Raw genomic sequence first — 23,334 nt, 5'->3', positions numbered from 1 at the left:
TTTGGTTTTCTTCTATTGCTTAAATGCATTAAATTTCTTCTATTGCTTAAAATGCATTAAATTAAGGTGATCATGTAGCTAGTTAAGAAAATACGATGTCTCAGCAACCTCTATAACTTTCCAGAGATAAAGGAAATATTTTACTTAGGCACTGCTCTATGTAAGATGTATTTCAATTGCCATATTGAAAACATGGATTTCAGGTTAGTTTTCTTTCTAGTTCTTAGCAAGCATGATCCTTGAGACATTAATAGTTCTGATGGTCAATAAGGCATTCCCAAATAACAGAGCACAATATACTCTCCACACACACACACGCACACACACATACACACATACACACACACCAATATAGAAGGACATAATGGTAGTTATTTTCAAACTTTGACTCTTCTGTTCATAAGCCGTGTATTCCATAGTTGTCTAGGACAAAAAACATCAGTCTAGGACTTCCCTGGCAGTCCAGTCATTAGGACTCTTCACTTCCACTGAAGGGAGCAAGGGTTGGATCCCTGGTTAGAGAACTAAGATCCCCAGCATGTGCATGGTGAAGCCAAAAAAAGAAAAAAAATTAAATCTAGTGAAAATAGCCCTAGGCTCCCATTCTAGGAAAAGCCAGACTCCTCACCACCATCATTTTTTTCTGAATTAAAACATAAATCTGAAAACATAAAACTGAAACTAAAGTAGTTTCAGTTATAGGACCCAACCTGTTGACTTGTGCAAAATGATTGGTATTAAACACTGAAACAAAGTAAAAGAGAATCCTTGACCATTTACTCCATTTTGCTAATAATTAAATAAATAGATAAGGAAAGCAGAAGAATAGAAAGGATATTTGGAAACTATTCAGTATTTACCTGGTATAGTAGCAACACATCTCTAAGGGGCAAAATTCAAAAGTTTTAAAAATGTCTTATTAGCTGAGACACATGTTAGTCAAAAATTTGAAGAGGAGAACTGAACTTGAAGACTGAAGTCTCATATCCTGGAAGATAAGAACTCTGGATGACCCTATTATTTACAACAGGATGAAAATGATACCTAATAAAATAAATAGTGAACTGAGGTTGAACATGCTGTGGCTCACACTTGATGGACAGGGAGTCACAAAGGACAGAGCCAGAAAGTAGAAATGGAAGTGGGAAAATGCAGGATTTTCTGTTTTATATGTTAGCCGCCCCTACAATGTCATTGAGTATTAACCAGGTTTTACCAATGAAACTTGAACAAGGAAGTAGAAAGTTGTAGCGTACATACCTTGTGTAGAAAAGTATTCCATACAATTAGAATGGAATACATGGGAACACATTCCCCTCCCATGAGAAAGGTTGGTGTCTTCATTTTTATCTCTAATGGTTTGAAATACTTGCCCATTCTTCAGTCATTAACATGCCTAAGCTTTAGTTTCCAGTGGCAAAGAAACATCAGTGGGAGTCCACCAATTTACTAGGAGAACTGAACAAATATCAATGAATGGTATGAATGGAAAATAATTTTACTTCCAGTTATTTGGAACTTTGTACTTACTATACGACACACATTAATGGGTTGGTATTCAGAGGAGGTCACCAATAATGACATTGAACTTTTCGGATATTAGCATCCTTAATATTGTATGTAAAAGAGATTAATGACAATAAGTTTTGCTAGTAGTATGGCTTTAAAATGAGATGTACAGTATTTTTCCAACACTGTGCAGGTAGAAAATAATAGTTCTTAACAAGACTAATAATACTCTTCCAAAAGCAACATTTTCTAAATGATGATATAATAAAGGGAATATTAAAATTTCACTTCCTGTTGATTTCTTAATGCTCTCTAATAAAAAGTAGTAAGAAACTGAAGAAAAAGATACAATTCTAAAAGCAATAAATTTACTATTCTAGCTTTTTTGCCCAATTGGAAAACTAGGAACAATACACAGTATTGCAAAATGTGAGCACAAAAATTAAAACATCATGTTCAAGTAGAAAGAGGAAGTGAGAATCCAAATAAATAGATAAATGAGTAAAGGGGATCTATAGGAGAGAACAGGTTTAAAAAACTAAATGGGCCAGTGACATTTGGACTAACATCTACTCCAAATTTCAAATGAAAAGTATCATTAGCTATTGAAGCATTGTACAGGAATTAGTACACCACAGTTAAAAGTTAAATATTGTAAACAATGCAAAATACCCTGGAAAAATCTATTTTATCTATCCAGACTTTTAGCAATATAATAATCCTCCAGCGATTTTTAAACACTGGCAAGTATGGTACTCACTTATTGCTGATTTGGTTCAAAATCATTCATTAGTCACAAGAAATTCAAACATTTTAACAACAAAACCAATACTTGGAAAAGTCTACTGCCAGAAGCAAGACTAATTACTGTTAAAAATGCTTCCAAAGAAGCAGAAATAGTCAATCAAGAACAAAGACATTTTTGAAAGGATTTTTTTTAATTACTCACTTTGGCAGGAAGATCAGTCTCCACATCCAGCTGCTTTTCTCTGTCTCCACTAATGGGACCAGGTGGAAGACTAGGACTGAAGGCCATGAGGTCGGTCTTGGGCTGTCCCTCCCCAGAACACACCCTCTGCCGCCTCTCCTGAGAGTAAGACCAGCTCCCCACCGCGCTGGAGCACACCAGCCTGGGCTTCACCGGCCCGCACCCGCCCTCTCTGGGCGGCGCCGAGCACCGCAGCGCCGTGTACAGCAGCAGCGTGAGCACCAACAGGCTGGATACCGCGCAGATGGCGATGATCAGATACACGTTCACATTCACCAGAACAGCCTCCGCTTCAGAGGCGCCAGACAACGCCCGCGAAGAGGCCTTGGGCGCCTGGCCGCTATCCTCCAGCGACAGCAGCACGGTGGCCGTGGCCGTCAGCGCCGGCTCGCCGTGGTCTTTCACCAGCACCAGCAGACGCTGGCGCGGCGCGTCCGCCTCGTCCAGGGCGCGCGTCGTGCTAATCTCGCCAGTGTACAGTCCCACGCGGAACGGGGTGCTCGCGCCATCCGCCGCCGGCTGCAGCTCGTAGGACAGCCACGCGTTGTAGCCCGAGTCGGCGTCCACCGCGCGCACCTTCGCCACCACGTGGCCCGCGCCCACCGACCGCGCCACCACCTGGCTCACCGCGCTGGGTCCTCCACCTGGCCCCGGCGGCAACAGCGCAGGCGCGTTGTCGTTCTCGTCCAGCACGAACACCTGCAGCGTCACGTTGCTGCCCAGGGGCGGCACGCCCGCGTCGCGCGCGCTCACCTGGAACTGCAGCAGCTCCAGCTCCTCGTGGTCCAGCGGTTGCAGCGCGTACACCTTGCCGCTCTCCGCGTGCACCGACACGTAGCTCGACAGCGCGCGCTCACCCACCCGTCGCTCCACCAGCGAGTAGGACACCAGCGCGTTCTCCTGCGCGTCCGCGTCTCGCGCCGACACGGTGAAGATGTGGCAGCCGGGCGGGTTGTTCTCCTTCACGAACACCGTGTACTCGGGCTGCGGGAAGGCGGGCGCGTTGTCGTTCACGTCGGCCACCTCCACGGACACGCTGGCCATGGCCGACAGCGAAGGCGAGCCCCCGTCCCTCGCAGTCACCACTACCTCATAGTTCGCCACGCTCTCGCGATCCAAGACGCTGTCCAACACTAATGAATAGTAATTCTTGAAGGTGGACACCAGCTTGAAGGGCACATGATGAGTCAAGGTGCAGGTCACCTGCCCATTGGCACCGGAATCGAGGTCGGACACGCTGATCAAGGCGATGACTGTGCCGACTGGAGCATCTTCTAATATCGGTAAAGAGAGTGATTTGATAACCAACTCAGGTACATTATCATTTGTGTCCAAAATTTCCACTAGAACCGTGCAGTGATCTGCCATTGGGGGATTTCCTTTATCTGTTGCCTCTACCTGTATTTCATATAACTTAGTTAACTCAAAATCTATGTCACCCTTTACAATGATGTATCCATTAACGGGGTCTAAATGGAATTTCGACAGAGTATCTGCTGATGTATCTGTATTGAAAGAATACACAATGTCCTTATTTATTCCTTCATCCAAATCAGAGGCGTTAACAGTCACTACTAGGGTACCATTTGGTGCATTTTCAAATAATTTGACTTTGTAGATCGTGCTCTCAAACTCTGGAGCATTGTCGTTTACATCTAGAACGGTGATCTTCAGTTGAGTAGTACCAGTGAGTTCTGGTTTCCCACCGTCAACTGCAGTTATAAGTAAGTGATGCTCAGGAGTGTCCTCTCGATTTAAAAGTTTTTTCAGCACAAGTCCAAGGGATTTAATTTCCTCATCATTTCTTTTTACATCCAAGGTAAAATATTCATTGGAGTTAAGCCTGTAAGTTAATAAAGAATTAGCTCCGATATCTGCATCTGATGCGCCCTCTAGCGGAATCCGAGAACCAGGCGGCCGGGATTCATAAATAAACAAATTTTTTACTGCCATTGGAAAAACCGGTGGGTTGTCATTAATGTCCTTCACCTCCACCTCCACATGGAACACCTGCAGCGGCCGGTCCACGATCACCTCCAGGTGGATGCTGCACTCCGCTCTCCGTCCGCACAGCTCCTCCCGGTCGATCCGAGAATTCACAAACAAAATACCATTCTGCAGGTTTACCTCCAGAAGATCCCCGCGGTCTTTGGACGCCACCCGGAACAAGCGCGGCACCAGCTCCTCCAGCTCCAGCCCCAGGTCCTGCGTGATGCGGCCCACGAAGGTGCCGTGTTTGGCCTCCTCGGAGACCCAGTAGTGGACCTGGCCGCTCCCGGCCTCCCAGAATAGCAGAAGCATTACTGAAAGCAGTAGTCGGCAGTCTCCCTGACCTTCTCTCCAGGAAAGTACCATTGCAAGCGTTTTCCAAGTATTGGGTCGCTTTTGCAACGATCAAAATTTTGAAAATACTTTTAGTTCCTTATTCTTCATTTCATAAATAATCATTCCATGCCCGTATTTCACAGATGGTGAGGAAAAGCAGCATCTTACTACGTAATGAATGCTGTATTTCTTCTGTGGTAAAATACCTTGCGGTGGACAGCGACATCATGTGGCTAAACGTGTAGGTGTTAAATAAATCTATCTTTTCCTTCCATTGAACTTACCTCAATTTTTTTCCTTGTTAATTTCCTTCCCACTCCTCAAAGTCTTCATGTTTTTTTTTTTTTCAAAATATATGCTTAGAACTTTTCTACTAATTCATGCCCTTCAATTAGGCCAGTCCATTCCATACAGTTCAATATAGTAAAATAGTGATTATTGTTTTAACAGTAGTGGACATCTATTGGAAATATTTCCCCTGTGACAAGTACTATTCCTTTTGTTTTAACAGGGTTATCTCATTAAATTCTCACAACAACCTTCTGATGTAGGTATTAATATGATTCAGTTTTTAGAAACACTGAAGTGGAAACATGTACAGGTTAGTAACTTAAAAAATAATATTGACTTGTGGTGTTGAGTGGGATCTCAATCTAATTCAAGATTCATGACTTTAACCACTTGACCACAAAGTCTACATTTTACATAAAAATCAGGCCTTTGATATTTGTAACCATTAAAACAACAAGACTGATAAAAACTTTTTTTTTACACAATTTACTTCTATATTATTATGGCAATTTGTTAATTTATAAATTATGTTCACTTATATTTCTTCCTTTATAGAATGTCTACAAACCATTCTTGTGTCCTTTATCCAACAACTGCATCTTTGTTAGCTGTCTCAACTATTATTTATATAAAGATTTCACAAATCAGTCTTGTTGTTGTTAAGTCATTAAGTCATGTCTGACTCTTTGGCAACCCTATGAACTGTAGTCCACCAGGCTCCTCTGTCCATGGGATTTCTCAGGCAAGAACACTGGAGTGGATTACCATTTCCTTCTCTAGATAATCTTTCTGACACATGGATCAAACCCACATCTCCTGCATTGGCAGTCGGATTCTTTACTACTGAGCCACCAGGGAAGCCAAAGTCAGTATTTTACAGTACCGTTATTTTGTAAATTTGATTTTTGCTGCATAAAAACACAGCAAATTGTTTGATTTGGAAATTTGTTATATTCACATCATACCAGGGAAAATTATATTAATTTTTAAAATCTCTATACCATTTATACATTTCAATTTACCTGTATATCCTAAAATGTTTCCAATATGAAATAATTGTGTTTTTAATAATCTTCACTCTGGATGAATTTCTGGCTTCCAATTTGTTAAAAAGTTGTTACTTGAAAGAACTGGTGTTTAGTCATTAAAGAGAGAAAAGTAGTTTTAGAATCTGACTCACTTATTCAACATATGTAAAACTAGGCCATGAATTATACTAAATGTATCTGTGAAGTGTGTAAGATGTGTGCATTCTCTGAGCGTTTGGAAGTTGAACAGAGAAAATTCATGGGAAGGGGTTGAATTTAGAGAGGTAAGGGTATGCCCAAATTTTGCTTATAATCAGACTCTTTTTAAATGAAATCGAACATTCGATTTAAGGGAATTCCTTGTTGATCCAGTGGTTAGGACTCCTTGTTTCCACTGCTGGGAGTGTGACCAAAAACAAACAGTCATTTAAGTATTACGAGAATAGTTCTCATAACAGGTTTTTTCATGTACTCATTGAATGCAACCAACATTGCAGTTTACTTATATTTTATTATTCATATTTAGAATAGAATAAATTATCAATTAAATTTTAATGAATAAGTGAATATTTTAAATTAACTTTCTTTAAAATATGAGGTAAATTAAATTAATGATATTTGTTTATATCAAACACATAATTTCTAATTGATTCTGCTATACTAGTTCATGAAAAAGAAGTTAACATTTAAGACTTATTTTGGAAAAGAATGGATCTAGGAAATAATTATAATTATCAGTATGCCAGTAGGTGCTTTGGTGGATCTTTAAAGGCAGTAGCTAGTTTTAAAATGAGAGGCAAAATTAAAATTTTTAAATATCATGGACTTCATATCAGTAAGATACCTTTCACAGCTTACTGTAATACTATACATTTCATGACACTTAAGAGTATACTCTCTGCAAAATAGAATGCCATAGGGAATTTATAAGAGAGTAGACCCCATAATGATTAATAAGAGATGAAGGTAATAGTAAAGAAACTATATGAGTTTAGAAAACTGAGCTAATATGTGGATAAAGTATTAGTGAGTAATATCTACTCTCACTTAGACATCTCTTGGCAACTGAATCTAGAAAATGTAAATATAAAATAAAAATCAGTAAGAGCTTATACAATGATCTGTTGTGATTCCTGGAGATATGGACACACCTGGATATAATATAAAAGCTTACAATTTACCTAGAATAGAATATAGTGACTAGACTGCTGGTAGGAGAGATTCCATTTGATCATTCATACTTTCTGCACACAAGTCTCAAGAAAGTAATGAGTAGTGATGACTCATCTTAAGAAAGAGCTTTTTCCTCATCTGTTCAAGACATTTGTTTTTCTCTGTAAAGTCTCAGATGAACTTTTCTGATTCCCAGCAAATATATACTCCCTGCATTTTGAGGTATATCAACTCTGAGGTGCTAATAAGTTTCCTGCAGGAACAGATTATACTTAGATGCAGGTCACTATTTCCCCCACCAAACTCCATTCCTTTAATAACAGATAGAAATGTATATTCTGGCCTATCTGTAAAATGGCTAAAGCTATTAGCCAAGTGATCATAAAGATCACTTAGTATAAGTTATTTCATGAATCATCAATATCCACATATATTTGAGGGGGGAAAAGCAAATAACTATGGACCAAAGAGTAGTAAAAGACAGTAATTTCACCCCAAGACATCTTCCTTTGGTTGGAAAAAAAGTGTTTTTAACATCCTTTCCAAATGTAACATTTACTCACCAAGTTTAGTGTTTAACCCAACATAGTAGTTTCCATTGAATAACTACATTTTCCTTACCTTGTGTGCAGTGCTAAGTTGCTTCAGTTGTGTCTGGCTCTGTGAGACCCTATGGACTGTAGCCTGCCAGGCTTCTCTGTCCGTGGGATTCTCTAGGCAAGAATACTGGAGTGGGTTGCCATGCCCTCCTCCAGGCCCAGGGATCAACCTGAGTCTCTTAAAACTCCTACATTGACAGGCAGGTTCTTTACCACTAGCGCCCTTCCTTATGTTACCTTTTGGGAAAACTCCAACTTCAAAGGAATATGATTGCTGCCAGTCTTGGAAAATGTTATCACAGGCATTCTGTGTGGCACCAGAGGGAGGTGGTCAATCTCTGCACAGTGGGAGGTCTACATATATTAACCCAGTGATACACTTTAAGCCTGACTAAACATCCCACTAAATAAAGACTGGGTTATAGTATTCTCTACTTGTATGAAGAAAAAGTCCCACTACCTGGCCACCCCACAATGTGACTTTTAAAAATGATTTTTCAATTAAACAAAGTTGAAAGGGAGCTCTTTTCTCAGTGAACTCTCTATTGTGCCTTAAAACTAAGAATTTTGCAAATGTGAAGTCTTTATTCCAAATAACGGGTTATTTTTTACTACTGAAAGACATATGTAAGATTAGCAATTATTTCTAAATGATGTCATGTGTTGTGATGACCTATGATATGTACTTTGAAGGTCCTGGCATTATAAATTTATTCAGGCTGCTTTTAAATACATGGAAAGAAAAACTAGCATATTAACTGTTACATAAACAGATAAAGACAAATTCTTGATCAAAGGAATAATTTGGGAAATTTCCAACATATTCTGACAGAATGGATGAATGATGTAAATTGAAAATATATATTCCATAATCATGCTCTAAATTTCCCCAATTGTGATTTTTTAATACAAGAAAAACAATTTACAGGTAATAGTAAGTTTTCAAATTTTGCTGAAGTATTTTTTTCATTCCTTTAATCCTATTATTCATGGTGAAAGGAATAATTTGGAAAATTATTTTGGAATAATTTTGGAATTTATGGGAATTTCAAAATGTAAAAAGATCATCTAAGTAATTTATTCTCAATGCAAGAAATTGATTTCTATTCATATCACATATTGCACAATAGGATAACGATATAAATAAAAACAACTATAAATCAAAATAATTAATAGAATTATAGAGAACAAAGGAAATAAAACAATTTTAGAGATTATGGGGAAAAAGTTAAGACTCACCTTTCCGAATTGTTCTGATTCGGAGAGTTGTTGTCTTTCGTCCGCTGAGCCTGGACCTTGAGGCAGGCTAGGACTGAAGGCCATGAGGTCGGTTTTCGGCGGCCCCTCTCCAGAGCACACCCTCTGCTGCCTCTCCCGCGAATAAGACCAGCTCCCCACAGCGCTGGAGCACACCAGCCTGGGCTTGCCCCTCGCGTACGCGCCCTCGCTGGGCGGCGCCGAGCACCGCAGCGCCGTGTACAGCAGCAGCGTGAGCACCAAAAGGCTGGACACCGCGCAGATGGCGATGATCAGGTACACATTCACATCCACCAGAACGGCCTCCGCTTCAGAGGCGCCAGACAACGCCCGCGAAGAGGCCTTGGGCGCCTGGCCGCTGTCCTCCAGCGACAGCAGCACGGTGGCCGTGGCCGTCAGCGCCGGCTCGCCGTGGTCTTTCACCAGCACCAGTAGGTGCTGGTGTGGCGCGTCCGCCTCGTCCAGGGCGCGCGTCGTGCTGATCTCGCCAGTGTACAGCCCTACGCGGAACGGGGTGCTCGCGCCACCCGCCGCCGGCTGCAGCTCGTACGACAGCCACGCGTTGTAGCCCGAGTCGGAGTCCACCGCGCGCACCTTCGCCACCACGTGGCCCGCGCCCACCGACCGCGCCACCACCTGGCTCACCGCGCTGGGTCCTCCACCTGGCCCGGGCGGCAGCAGCGCAGGCGCGTTGTCGTTCTCGTCCAGCACGAACACCTGCAGCGTCACGTTGCTGCCCAGGGGCGGCACGCCCGCGTCGCGCGCGCTCACCTGGAACTGCAGCAGCTCCAGCTCCTCGTGGTCCAGCGGCTGCAGCGCATACACCTTGCCGCTCTCCGCGTGCACCGACACGTAGCTCGACAGCGCGCGCTCGCCCACCCGTCGCTCCACCAGCGAGTAGGACACCAGCGCGTTCTCCTGCGCGTCCGCGTCCCACGCCGACACGGTGAAGATGTGGCGGCCGGGCGGGTTGTTCTCCTTCACGAACACCGTGTACTCGGGCTGCGCAAACGCGGGCGCGTTGTCGTTCACGTCAGCTACCTCCACCGACACGCTGGCCGTGGCCGACAACGGAGGTGAGCCCCCGTCCCTCGCGGTCACCACCACCTCATAGTTCGCCACGCTCTCGCGATCCAAGACGCTGTCCAACACGAGTGAATAGTAGTTCTTGAAGGTGGACACCAGTTTGAAGAGGTCTTGGGGGATCAGGGTGCAGGTCACCTGTCCATTGGCACCGGAGTCACGGTCGGCCACCGTGATGAGAGCAATGACACTGCCCAGTGGAGCATCCTCTCGAATGGGAAGTGAAAGAGACGTGATTGAGACTTCTGGTGAGTTATCATTGATGTCCACAAGTTTTACTGAAATTTTACAGTGCCCAGACATTGACGGAGTCCCGTTATCATACGCAATGACATGAATATCATAGAATTTCACTTCTTCATAATCTAATTGTCCCTTAGTTCTGATTTCCCCTGAGCTAGGATCTATGTTGAACTTGGTCTTTATATCCCGGGACACATCACTACTAAATGAATACACAATCTCACTATTTGATCCTTCATCTGCATCAGAAGAATTTAATTTAATCACCAAGGTTCCATTTGCCACGTTCTCTAACAACTGTATTTTGTAAACTGATTGGTCAAAAGTAGGTTCGTTGTCATTCACGTCTAATACCTTAACAAGCAACTGAACGGTGCCGGTGAGCTCAGGTTTGCCCCCATCAGTAGCCACTAGTAACAAATTAATTTCAGCAGTTTCCTCTCTGTCCAGAGATTTCCTCAGCACAAGAGACAAAGACTGACTTAGTTCATCATTTGTCTGTATATCTAGAAAGAAAAACTCACTGGAGCTGAGCTTGTAGGTGAGAAGAGCGTTTACTCCGATATCTGCATCAAATGCCCCCTCTAGAGGAAACCGTGAGTCAAGCAGTCTCGATTCGTGAAACCGGATAGTCTTTACCGCCACTGGAAATACTGGCGGGTTGTCATTAATGTCCTTCACCTCCACCTCCACATGGAACACCTGCAGCGGCCGGTCCACGATCACCTCCAGGTGGATACTGCACTCTGCTCTCCTCCCGCACAGCTCCTCCCGGTCGATCCGAGAATTCACAAACAAAATGCCATTCTGCAGATTTACCTCCAGAAGGTCCCCGTGGCCTTTGGATGCCACCCGGAACAGGCGCGGCACCAGCTCCTCCAGCTCCAGTCCCAGATCCTGGGCGATGCGGCCTACGAAGGTGCCGTGTTTGGCCTCCTCAGGGACTGAATAGCGGACCTGGCCGCTCGCGGCCTCGCCTACAGCTAAGAGCAGAAGCAGCGGAAGCAGATCCCGGACCTCCACGCCCCTACTCTTAGAAGACACCATCACCAATTCTCAGTGAGTTGATCAAATTAGAATATCGTGTTGTGCAAAATTTTAAATGTTGTTCTCTAATCTATGCTCAAGTCCTGCTGCTTCTCTTATTGTTCTCCTCGCTGGAGTTACAATAGGGTTCTGGGTATTTTTCTTCTTAGAGGATATACTGTGGTAAGACAGCGACATCATGTGGCCAAAATGTAGGCTCTACTGTTGATTGTGTAGATTTAAATTTTAACAATTGTCCAGGCTAAGTTTACTGATAGCTTTCATTTAGGAAAAATACCTATCTTTAACTGAAATATATCACTTCCCCCTTTTACTGTGTTAAAATATATAACAAAATTTACATATCATCCACTTTTAAGTATACAGTTTAGTTTGTTTTAGTCACAATGTTGTGAAATATCTTGAGAACTTTAATCTTGCAAACATGAATCTCTATACCCATTAGAAAACAACTCCCCTTTTCCACCATACTACATCCCTCTCAGAACCATTCTACTTTCTGTTTCTACAAATTTGACTACTCTAGGTACCTCACATAAGTGAAATCTCAGTTTGGTTGTGACTGGATTATTTCACTAAGGTTCATCCATGTGTAGCATGTGATGAATTTCCTTACTTATAAAGCCAAACAATATTCTGATTTTTTAATATACCACATTTTGTTTATTCATTCATCCATCTGTCCATGGATATCTGGGTTGCTTCCACCTTTTAGCTATTGAGAATAGTGCTGTTATAAGCATGGGTATGAAAATATGGGCTTCCCTTGTAGCTCAGTTGGTAAAGAATCCACCTACAATGTAGAAGACCCAGGTTCTATTCCTGGGTTGGGAAGATCCCTGGAGAAGGAAATGGCAACCCACTCCAGTATTCTTGCCTGGAGAATCCCATGGACTGTAGCCTGCCAGGCTCCTCTGTCCATGGGATCGCAAGAGTCAGACACAACTTGGCGACTAAACCACCACCACCATGAAAATATCTGTGAGACCCTGCTTTCAGTTCTTTGGGATATAACAGATTTTTTTTTCTGTTTCTTCAAGTAAAGCACATAGAAATCAAAGGATATTTTAGTTTATATTTTATAAATTGAAAATATATTTATATATTTAATTTTTGCTTTGGGATTTAATTTTGCTTTCTGGACTGTTCACAGATGTTTGTAAATTAATAATTTATTTTCCTCATCTGGATAATATATTCTTAATTAAGAATATCCCCTTTTCTGATACATTTGGATTTTTATTCAAGAACAGTACAATTGATCTCTTTTTAGTGTTGAGAATATCTTAACTTTAATAATTCTTAGCTGTCCCCTTAATATACAAATGATATGAAAATATGACAAAGATAACATAGGGATAAAACAAAATGAATTGAGGGTAAGTCAGTGTCAAAATGCATAAAAGTTATCTTCAGTTACTCTAAGCAGGTCACAACCACAAAGAAGGCTGAACGCTGAAGAACTGATGCTTTCAAACTGTGGTGCTGAAAAAGACTCTTGAGAGTCCTTTGGACAGTAAGGAGATTAAATCAGTCAGTTCTAAAGGAAATCAACCCTGAATATTTACTGGAAGGACTGATGCTGAGCTGAAGCTCCAATACTTTGGCCACCTGATGCAAAGAGCCTATTCATGGGAAAAGACTCTGATGCTGGGAAAGATTGAGGACATGAGGAGAAGAGGGAGACAGAGGATGAGATGGTTGAATGGCATCACTGACTCAATGGACATGAGTTTTAGCAAACTGCAGGAGATGGTGAAGGACAGGGAAGCCTGGAATGCTGCAGTTCATGGGGTAGCAAAGAGTTGGACACATCTTATGACTGAACCACAATAAGGAGGTCACAAACTTTGTTTTCGGCAAAGAGGAAAACAAAAATTAACTGCAAAATTTATAGTGTCAGTAAATGAAAAAATCCTTGCTAAAGAAAAACTAGCTTTTCCTGGTACTGAAACCCAAGGCTAATTTCTCCCTTGAGTCCAATATCTTAAGATATTCATTCACATCATCTATAAAAGTATATATGTCTATTAATCATATTCTAACAATAAACCCCAAGTAAACTGACTTAAGCAAAAAAGCAGAACATTATTTATTGTTTTATACATGGAAGTGGAAAATTATGTACTAGTTTCAGGAAGAGCTTGGTGTACACACTTTAATAATGCCATAAGAAAATTATCTCAACTTTTATAATACTTTTACATGTGATGGCAAAAATGGTTAGGGTAGCTTTTAGGCTACCTATTTTCAGGCCACATGTAGTGACTCTCAGCAGAAAGAAAAATGCCCTTTTCTTAGTAGCCCAGGAAAAAGTCCTAGACAATCACTTCCTTTGATCCTGTTTAGATGACATATCTTTTCTTTAGTCAGTAGTGGTGATGGTCCTCACACTGGCCAGACATGGTTTGCTTATCTATTCTTAAAGCCAGGAGATGAAATCAGGCACACCTAAATTATGGGGACTAAAAACAAGGAGGTTTGTTTTTGTTAAGGCCAGTACAAAGACTCATGTATTTAGTTTCTCCTGGAGCTTAAAGAGATTGCACATAGCTACAGGCTAGCCATTATATCATTAAGTAGTTGCAGTGCAACTGTATATTTGTAATACCGTATGGGTTTTTTTAATAATCAGTGGCCACATACCAGCTACTGTTGACATACTAAGGAATTATGCCTAAAATCCAGATATTAGCTCTAGGAAACATGGCTTGCTTAAAGGGAATTTTTGCAATCCTATAAACTAATTTTGCTGGATTTTGAGAATCATATGTCTGAAGGTATGAGGCACATTCTTCTGTTATTCAGGGTTTCTGAGGACCCGGAATATCTCTCCCCCTCTCTCAGAGAGATAGATTCCCATTGCCAGAAATGCAAGCACATTTCCTCCAATGGGGATAGGAGTCTGAGAAGCCAAGCTTAGCCAATAAGCTTGATACTTCTTTGTATCTATAGTGGTTGGAATAGTAGCTCCCAAAAGATATATCCACTCAGAATCTTAAAATGTGTCTTTATTTGGAATAGAGATCTTTACAGACATAATTAAGATAAACCTAAACTTAGCATTATCCTAGATTTGGGTGGGTCACAAATCCAGTGACAAATATCCTTATAAGAGACAGAAAAAATGCACAGAGGCATGTGAAAGAAGGAACTGTGACCACTGAGACAGAAACTGGAGTTACACTTCCACGAACCTTGGAATGGCTAGAGCCACCAGAACCTGGAAGAGGCCAGGAAGAATTCTCCCCTTACAGTCTTCAGAAAGAACATGGCCCTGCCAACACCTTGTTGGACTTCTGAACTCTAGAACTGTGAGAGAATAAATTTCTGTTGTGTTGTTTCAAGCCCCCAAGGTTGTGGTAATTTGTTACATACAGAAGCATTACAAAACCAATATAGTATCCATTGCTAAGAATACCCTTTGCCCTTACCAAAGCAAACTGTCAATTCCCTACAATTTTATGTCTCTGAGGATTCATTCTTCAAAAATGCCCATTCAAGTCTTTCACAAAACTACAACAAAGCCCCAGAAGGAAGAAAAGAAGAAAGGGAAATGGATGATAGGCAAGAAAAAAAAAAAAAAGAGGTGCCTAAAACATTTTAAATTCAGTTTATTTTTCTTCTCCTGATTTTTATATAAAAGAAATCACTACACAATAATTTTTCCATGAAATACAAGTTATCTAATCTACTTAATGGTCAGATACTTAAAATGTGTCTTTATTTGGAATAGAGATCTTTACAGACATAATTAAGATAAACCTAAACTTAGCATTATCCTAGATTTGGGTGGGTCACAAATCTTAGTGAAAGGGTCAATAATAATGTTCTCCTATCAGTTGTATAGATTACATGTTGTAATGCTCTTCTTGTAAAATGTATTCTATTCACATTAGCTTAATGGCAGTGGAACCCCAATGACCATGTTGCTGTATATTGACTATTTCCATTTTAAATAAACATGATTTTATCTCTGACTCCTGAAAAGTCCTCTGTGGTTATGGGAGACTGTCTAGGACAGCTTTTCTCCACATGTTGGCTCAGCATCCCAGAATATTTTGATCAATGGCATCTCAGCATCAACCTGTACTTCCACAAATGCTACAATAGGAAAAGACAGCAGGAGGCAATCTTTCACTGGCAATTATCTGTTTCTGCTTGGAAGTGATATACATCATTCACATGTATTTGATCAAAGAAAATCAAAGCTCAGGGTAGCAAGGAAATGAAATCCTCCAGTGTTCCCAGAAGGAGGAGAACAGAAATATTGACAGTGGCTACCAAAATAAACAACTGTTTCTCATTCTCATCCATTTGCATTCTTGCCTAATCATAAGTCTCAAAGGTACTTTGAAGTGATACCTAACTTCTCTAATTATTTACTGTTATACTAGAAAATGGGCTTCCCTAGTAGGTCAGCTGGTAAATAATCCTGCAATGCAGGAGACCCTGGTTTGATTCTTGGGTTGGGAAGTTCCCCTGGAAAAGGGATAGGCGACCCACTGAAGTATTCATAGGCTTCCCTGATGGCTCAGATGGTAAAGAATTCGTCTGCAATGAGGGAGACCTGGGCTTGATCCCTGGTTTGGGAAGATCTGGAAGAGGGCATGGCAACTCACTCCAGTATTCTTGCCTGGAGAATCTCCATGGACAGAAGAGCCTGGCAGGCCACAACCCATGGGTTCGCAAAGAGTCAGACATGACTAAGCATAGCACAGCACATACTAGAAAATAACAGTAAGCTGAATGAATCACAAGCTGGAATCAAGATTTCCAGAAGAAATATCAACAACCTCAGATATGCAAATGATACCACTTCAATAGCAGGAAGTGAAGAGAAGCAAAAGAACCTCTTGATGAAGGTGAAAGAAGAGAGTGAAAATGCTGGCTTAAAACTCAACATTCAAAAAAGTAAGATTATGGCATCTGGTCCCATCAATTCACAGCAATAGATGGGGAAAATGTGGAAACAGTGTCGGATTTCATTTTCCTGGGCTCCAAAATCAATGTGGACGATGACTGCAGCCGTTAAATTAAAAGATGTTTGCTCCTTGGAAGAATAGCTATGACAAATCTAGACAGCTTATGAAAAAGCAGAGACATTACTTTGCTGACAAAGGTCCATATAGTAAAAGCTATGGTTTTTCCAGTAGTCATGTATAGATGTGAGAGCTGGACCATAAAGAAGGCTGAGCACCAAAGAATTGATGCTTTCAAACTGTCGTGCTGGAGAAGACTCTTGAGAGTCTCTTGGACTGCAAGGAGATCCAACCAGTCAATCCTAAAGGAAATCAGTCCTGAATATTCACTGGAAAGACTGATGCTGAAGCTCCAATACTTTGGCCACCTGATACAAAGAGCTGACTCATTGGAAAAGACCCTGATGCTGGGAAAGATTGAGGGCAGGAGGAGAAGGGGCAACAGAGGATGAGATGTATGGCATCACTGACTCAATGGTCATGAGTTTGGACATGTCAGGTCAATGGTCATGTCAGTGCACATGAGTTTGAGCAAACTAAGGGAGATAGTGAAGGACAGAGAAGCCTGGCATGCTGCAGTTTGTGGGATCACAAAGAGTCAGACACGACTTAGCAACTGAACAACAAATACTAGAAAATAGAATCACAACTCTAATCTTAGAAAGGAAGTTTTCTGAAAAAGAAGGAACATATCAAGAAATAGTCTTCTTGGGTATTATTCCTTATATTTTAGACAATGCTAATTTGTAGTATTCCCCTACAAATTAAATTACATTGTTATTATTATACCAAGGTAACTTGAAAGTATCCTAAAATCATAGTTATTAAATTTAAATTCATTACTGAAATTGAATAATCAAATGATAATAAGGTATGTTTTACCAATATTTTACTGAAAGCAATGATGGGTTTTGTTTCCACTGGGATGATTTTTGGAGCCTTCATAGAAAAATTAGAATAAAAAGTATTAACAGCACAATGATCTCTGTCTAGTTTTTTCAGATAGATGACAAAGGTGTGAAGCTGCCAGCTTTAATGGATAATTAATATTAACCAAAACTAATCAAATTGCATGTGTGCTAAGTTGCTTCAGTTCTGTCCAACTCTTTGCAGCTCTATGAACTGTAGCCTGCCATATCTGATAAGATCTCAGCATATATAAATTTACCTTTTGAAGATATGACCATTTTAAGTTAATACATTTCCCAAATGAATGACTAATTAGAATTGTAAACATACCAAAAAATAAACTTTCCCATAAATCTATATAACACATTAATAAACTTTCCCATAAATCTATATAACACATTAATGATAGCAAAGAATGGTGGAAAAGCTGAAAAATAAGGCAACTGGGCCATCTTAATAAAGAAGAAGAAAGGAAAGAATACATTTCATGGAAGAAATCTTATAAAGGAAGACAAAACTATTGAAAGTTGGCACAAAGATTCTGAATGGCACAAGAATATTAACTACGGCTAATAGCAGTCAGCATTATATTGCCTATTTTTAAAAAGTTATTAATAGAATGAGATTCTCCTTTATAAGACAATTTGTTTAGACAAATAAAACTGAAAAGGCAATATTACACCAAATCCAAGTCTTTTCATAACACAATTGTGATTTTAAATGGGTTACAGTGTGATCACCTTGAAGTCAGGGACTCACCTATCTTGTTTCATTCTTGCTAGGTCCCTAGTTTCTACAGCAGGACTTAGTATGCAGTAGGCTTTCCATTTGTGCTTGTGGAATGGATCCATCAGTAAATATATTGAGTGTCCCTAGAGAAATTCCTAAGCCTGGACGTGGGGACATAGGTAGTGTGAATTAGGGAAGAGAAACTCTTTTGTGCTTCAATTTATCTCTCTCAACTTTATAATCTTGCAAAGTTTACCTCACATTTAAAGGAGCTGGAAACTTGGCAATATGACTTTAAAATTATTATTATTATTAATATTATTTTGCTGATTTTTGCCAAAAGCCTGGAGGGATGATAATTAATATTTGAAAAGTTGCAGAAACATGCTCACCACCTGTTTTTTGAAACACTCTAAGCAACAGTTCTGTATCAGTTCAAATCTCTAGAAACTTAACTACTAAATTATACTAACTTCTTATAGAATGCTTCTAAAAGGGGACTTTCATAGGACATTTTCTGTATGTTTATTTGAATGTTTGCAGACAAAAATATGTTCATTTAATGCTTGTGTAACTTCAGAATTAAACATAGGAAATAAAGTTTAACATTATGCTCTTGACTTAGTGACTAGCAAGTATAGTATTTTTAACAAATATGTTTCAGCTTGTTTTCCAAAACTGCTATCAAACATACTCTTGAGTATATTGCTAAACCCTTACATAATGATCAGTAACCAACTGTTTGAGTTTATAGCAGAGAGGAGTTTTTTTTTTTTTTCTCTCTTGAAAATTTGGTATAGAGAATTTCCTTTTATTCTTTTTTATATTTCTGTATTTACTTCTAGGAAGATGAGTATTAGGATTTGCACTCAACATATTACTGATTTTTTGATAAATTGTTCCCACTCTTCTCTTGATCTTTTACTTTGACTTTTAAACAGATTTTAAAAATAATTCTTATAAATATCTTCCACTGTAAGCTACTTTAAATACTTTATACAAGGCAATGAAGTGCATTAGAACAAGCCAATTTTGGATATCCTTGGGAAATTTAGAGGAAACTGAGTAAAAATATTGCACTTAGTTTTTCTGAGCCTCAGCACCTTCATCCACAAAGAGAGACTAAAGTATGCACTTCACAAAGTTATTGGAAAGGTTGAGAGAAATAAAAATAAAGTGTCTTAGAACATTTGTGAGTAAATGGAAGGTGCTCAGTAAGTGTTTCCTAGTCAATGATCCTATAATAACAAAATCATTCCACATCAAGCTTTCTAGAACCAGGAGAACTCAAAGTCATTGGCATCAGGATAGTGACCATAATGGCAATCAAAAAATAACTGTATATTTTAATACAAAAATTAAAATATCACCCTAAAATATATTTTAAATTACTTTTGCTTAAAATGATTTTTTAAATTGCCCACTTTGAAACTTAAAATATTAAGGAAAGGCAGATGGTTTCTAAAAATTTGCCTATAATTTTTTGTCCAGAGCTTGACATTTCATTATGAGATATAAATAAACTTGAAAATGTCACTGTATTTGACTACATTAAGATCCTATGGTAAATATGCTCAAAGCTACTTACTACCTCAGTATTTCTTTCAAAAGTATCCTGCTATTTAAACCAAGGAATATGATGATTTGTCCCTATATGTGCTTGTTGTTTGACTCCAAGTTCCATTCAAGATGCAGCCATATGTAATAGAATAAACATCTACAATAAACAGTAAGATTTGTTCTGACTTTAGCGAACACTTGGAATACAGTTTTTAAAGTGACATTTGAAAAGATGGTTAGATAAGTTAAAAAATTTAAAAATTAAACCTAAAGCTTGGAAGTTGAATTTACATTACCAGAAAGATCCGAATTTGTTTCTGGATATTCATTTCCTCCCAACGTGTTCAGACCTGAACAAAGACGGAGCTGAAAGCCATGAGGTTGGTGTTGGGTGGTCCCTCCCCAGAGCACCCACCCTCTGCTGTGTCTGCTGAGAGTAAGACCAGCTCCCCACCATGATGGAGCACACCAGCTTGGGCTTCGTGGACCACATGCACCCTCGCTGGGCAGCATGGAGCACCACAGCGCCATGTACAGCAGCAGCATGACATCCACAGGCTGGACACCACACAGATGGCGATGATCACGTACACGTTCACATCCATTAACACCATTTCCGCTCCAGCGAAGCCCGTCGAAGCCCACAAAGAGCCCTTGGGCACCCGGCTGCTGTCCTCTAGCACGGTAGCCATGGCCGTCAGCGCCGGCTCACCCTCGTCCTTCACCAGCACTGGTAGGCGCAGTGCGTCCACCTTGTCCAGGGTGTGCATCATGTGGATCTTGCCAGTGTACAGCCCCATGAGGAATGCGCTGTGCTCGCCACCCACCACCGGCTACAGCTCATATGACAGCCACGCATGGTAGCCCCGAGTCCTTAAGACAGCCATGTGGTATAGCCCAGTCTGCATCCACTGTGTGCACCTTTGCCACCATGTGGCCCACACTCACCTACCCCGCCACCAGCTGGCTCACAGCACGGCCCAGTCACCCAGCTCAGGAGGCAGCAGCCAGGCATGCTGTAGTTCACATTGGCTACCTCCACAAACATGTTGGTCGTGGTCGACAGGGAAGGTGAGCACCTTACAGTCACCACCACCACATATTTCGACATGCTTTCACAGTCCAGGGCTCTGTCCAGCACCAATGAATTCTTTTAGGTGGACATCAGCTTGAAGGGGACATGAGGCCTCAGGGTGCATGTCACCTACACACTGACACCACAGTCACAGTTGGACAAGGAGATGAAGGCAATGACAGTGCAGAGTGAAGGGTCCTCTAACTGGTAAAAAGTATTATCGTTTATATCCAGCACTCACAAAAACCTTGCAGTCATTTGATATTGAGGACCTTCTTTATCAACTGCTTTTACCTGAATTTCATAGGGTTTCATTTCTTCATATTCAGTCTACCAAATAGCCTAATTTCCCCTGAGCTGGAATCATTTTTGAAGCTTTTTGTTTCTTTTTAAGTCAAGAGGGATATCATTGCCAAAGGAAAAGGCAGTTTCACCATTTACACGTTCATCAGCATCACAGGTGTTTAATATGATCACTAATGTTCCATTTGCTATAGTGTCTAAAAGTACACTGTGTACACGGCCTGGGCAAACAATGGAGCATCAAGCACTCTGATCAGCAGCTGAACTGTACCTTCTAGTTCTGGTTTGCTCCCGTCCCAGTGCCTGTCAATCATAAACGAAGTTCTGGTGTTTCTTCTTATCCAGACTTCAATTCAGGTTAAAGTGACTTAGTTCACCACGTGCCTGTACACCCAAAGAGAAATAAACCCTGGAGCTAAGGGTTAGAATAGCATTGGTACCAGGAAACGTGAATCTAGCAATCTAGATTCAGAAATAAATTAACCTGTTTCTCTTGCTCCAAAGACCAGAGGATTTTTATTAAAGCATGCACCTCCACATCCACATGGAAAACCTCAGGTGGCCTGTCCACAATTACCTCTAGGTGGATACTACATTTGGCCCTCTGTCCACATAGCTTCTCCCAATGGATCTAGATATTCACAAACAAAATGCCATTCTGCAAATTCATCTTCATAAGTTCCCTGTGGAACCAGTTCCCCATACAACCCAGAACAGGCACGGCACCAGCTCCGCCAGCTCCAGCTCCAGGTCCTGGGTGATGCTACCCACAAAGGTGCTGTGTTTGGCTTCCTCAGGGACCAAGAACGAATCTGGCCACTGCCAGTCCCTCAGGCTGTAAGGAGCAGAAGTGAGAGCAGCAGGCACTGGTGTCCCTGGCCACCTCTCCTTGAAAATAGCATTGAAAAAGCATTACACCTTTCCTGTCACTCTCACTTTACTTTAAAATCTTGCTTTTTTAAAGCTTCATATTTGAAATAAATTATCTTTTTACAGTTTTTGTCTTCTCTCTGGTGGTGACAAAATGGTTTCCTTCTTTAGTTTTTGGTAATTAGCTTACTCCTTGGAAGGAAAGTTATGTCCAACCTAGATAGCATATTCAAAAGCAGAGACATTACTTTGCCAACAAAGGTCCATCTAGTCAAGGCTGTGGTTTTTCCTGTGGTCATGTATGGATGTGAGAGTTGGACTGTGAAGAAGGTTAAGTGCCGAAGAATTGATGCTTTTGAACTGTGGTGTTGGAGAAGACTCTTGAGAGTCCCTTGGACTGCAAGGAAATCCAACCAGTCCATTCTGAAGATCAGCCCTGGGATTTCTTTGGAAGGAATGATGCTAAAGCTGAAACTCCAGTACTTTGGCCACCTCATGCGAAGAGTTGACTCATTGGAAAAGACTCTGATGCTGGGAGGGATTGGGGGCAGGAGGAGAAGGGGACAACAGAGGATGAGATGGCTGGATGGCATCACACACTCAATGGACGTGAGTCTGAGTGAACTCCGGGAGTTGGTGATGGACAGGGAGGCCTGGCGTGCTGCAATTCATGGGGTCGCAAAGAGTCGGACATGACTGAGCGACTGAACTGAACTGATATGGAAACATGAGCTTCCTTGGTGGCTCAGTGGTAAAGAATCTGCCTGCAATACAGGATATTTGGGTTCAATTCCTGGGTCGGGAAGATCCCCTGGAAGACTGCACGGCAACCCACTCCAGTCTTCTTGCCTGGAGAATCCCCATGGACAGAGGAGCCTGGTGGGCTATAATCCATAGGGTCACAAAGAGTCAGACATGACTGAAGCAACTTAGCAGCAGCAGCAGCATACGGAAACATAGGCTTCTCAGGTGGCACTAGTGGTAAAAAACCTGCCTGCCAATGCATAAGATGTAGAAGACACAGGCTCCATCACTGGGTCAGGAAGATTCCCTTGAGGAGGGCATAGCAACACACTCTAGTGTTCTTGCCTGGAGAATCCCATGGACAGAGGAGCCTGGTGGGCTTCAGTACATAGCATCGTAAAGAGGTGGACATGACTGAAGTGACTTAGCAGGCACGCATATGGAAATATACAGAATCTCAAGGGACCATAAATAGCCAAAACAATCCTGAAAAAGAGCAAAGCCAGAAGACTCACACTTTCTGATTTCAAAACTTAATACAAAGCTACAGTAATCAAAACAGTGTGGCACTGTCATAAAGACAGATGCATAGACCAATGGGATAGAAATAAAGAATCCA

At 41.1% G+C, this 23,334-nt stretch overlaps 2 protein-coding genes and 3 pseudogenes across 2 annotated transcripts in view; all 5 read right to left on the bottom strand.

Moving 5' to 3' along the window:
- LOC133251350 (protocadherin alpha-C2) overlaps positions 1-11,828 on the bottom strand; it is a 208,809-nt gene extending 196,981 nt beyond the window's left edge. Inside the window, exon 1 of the mRNA XM_061423691.1 lies at positions 9,153-11,828. Coding sequence (XP_061279675.1) covers positions 9,153-11,543 — 2,391 coding nt within the window. The 5' untranslated portion in view covers positions 11,544-11,828. The remainder of the gene's footprint in view (positions 1-9,152) is intronic.
- On the bottom strand, positions 1,923-5,440 carry LOC133251353 (protocadherin alpha-3-like). Its single transcript, XM_061423699.1, has one exon. It carries the CDS (start codon positions 4,850-4,852, stop codon positions 2,447-2,449), a length of 2,406 nt encoding a protein of 801 aa, XP_061279683.1. The 5' UTR covers positions 4,853-5,440; the 3' UTR covers positions 1,923-2,446.
- An 8,167-nt stretch (positions 11,829-19,995) lies between the features above and the next one.
- On the bottom strand, positions 19,996-20,575 carry LOC133251367 (protocadherin alpha-3-like; annotated as a pseudogene).
- A 22-nt stretch (positions 20,576-20,597) lies between these two features.
- On the bottom strand, positions 20,598-21,415 carry LOC133251363 (protocadherin alpha-1-like; annotated as a pseudogene).
- A 34-nt stretch (positions 21,416-21,449) lies between these two features.
- On the bottom strand, positions 21,450-22,003 carry LOC133251366 (protocadherin alpha-1-like; annotated as a pseudogene).
- Between the last annotated feature and the right edge of the window lie 1,331 nt (positions 22,004-23,334).

The sequence above is a fragment of the Bos javanicus genome, chromosome 7, assembly GCF_032452875.1.
Source record: "Bos javanicus breed banteng chromosome 7, ARS-OSU_banteng_1.0, whole genome shotgun sequence".
Lineage (NCBI taxonomy): Eukaryota > Metazoa > Chordata > Mammalia > Artiodactyla > Bovidae > Bos > Bos javanicus.
The sequence above is the reverse complement of the archived record's forward strand: the minus strand, read 5'-3'. Positions and strand labels throughout refer to the sequence as shown.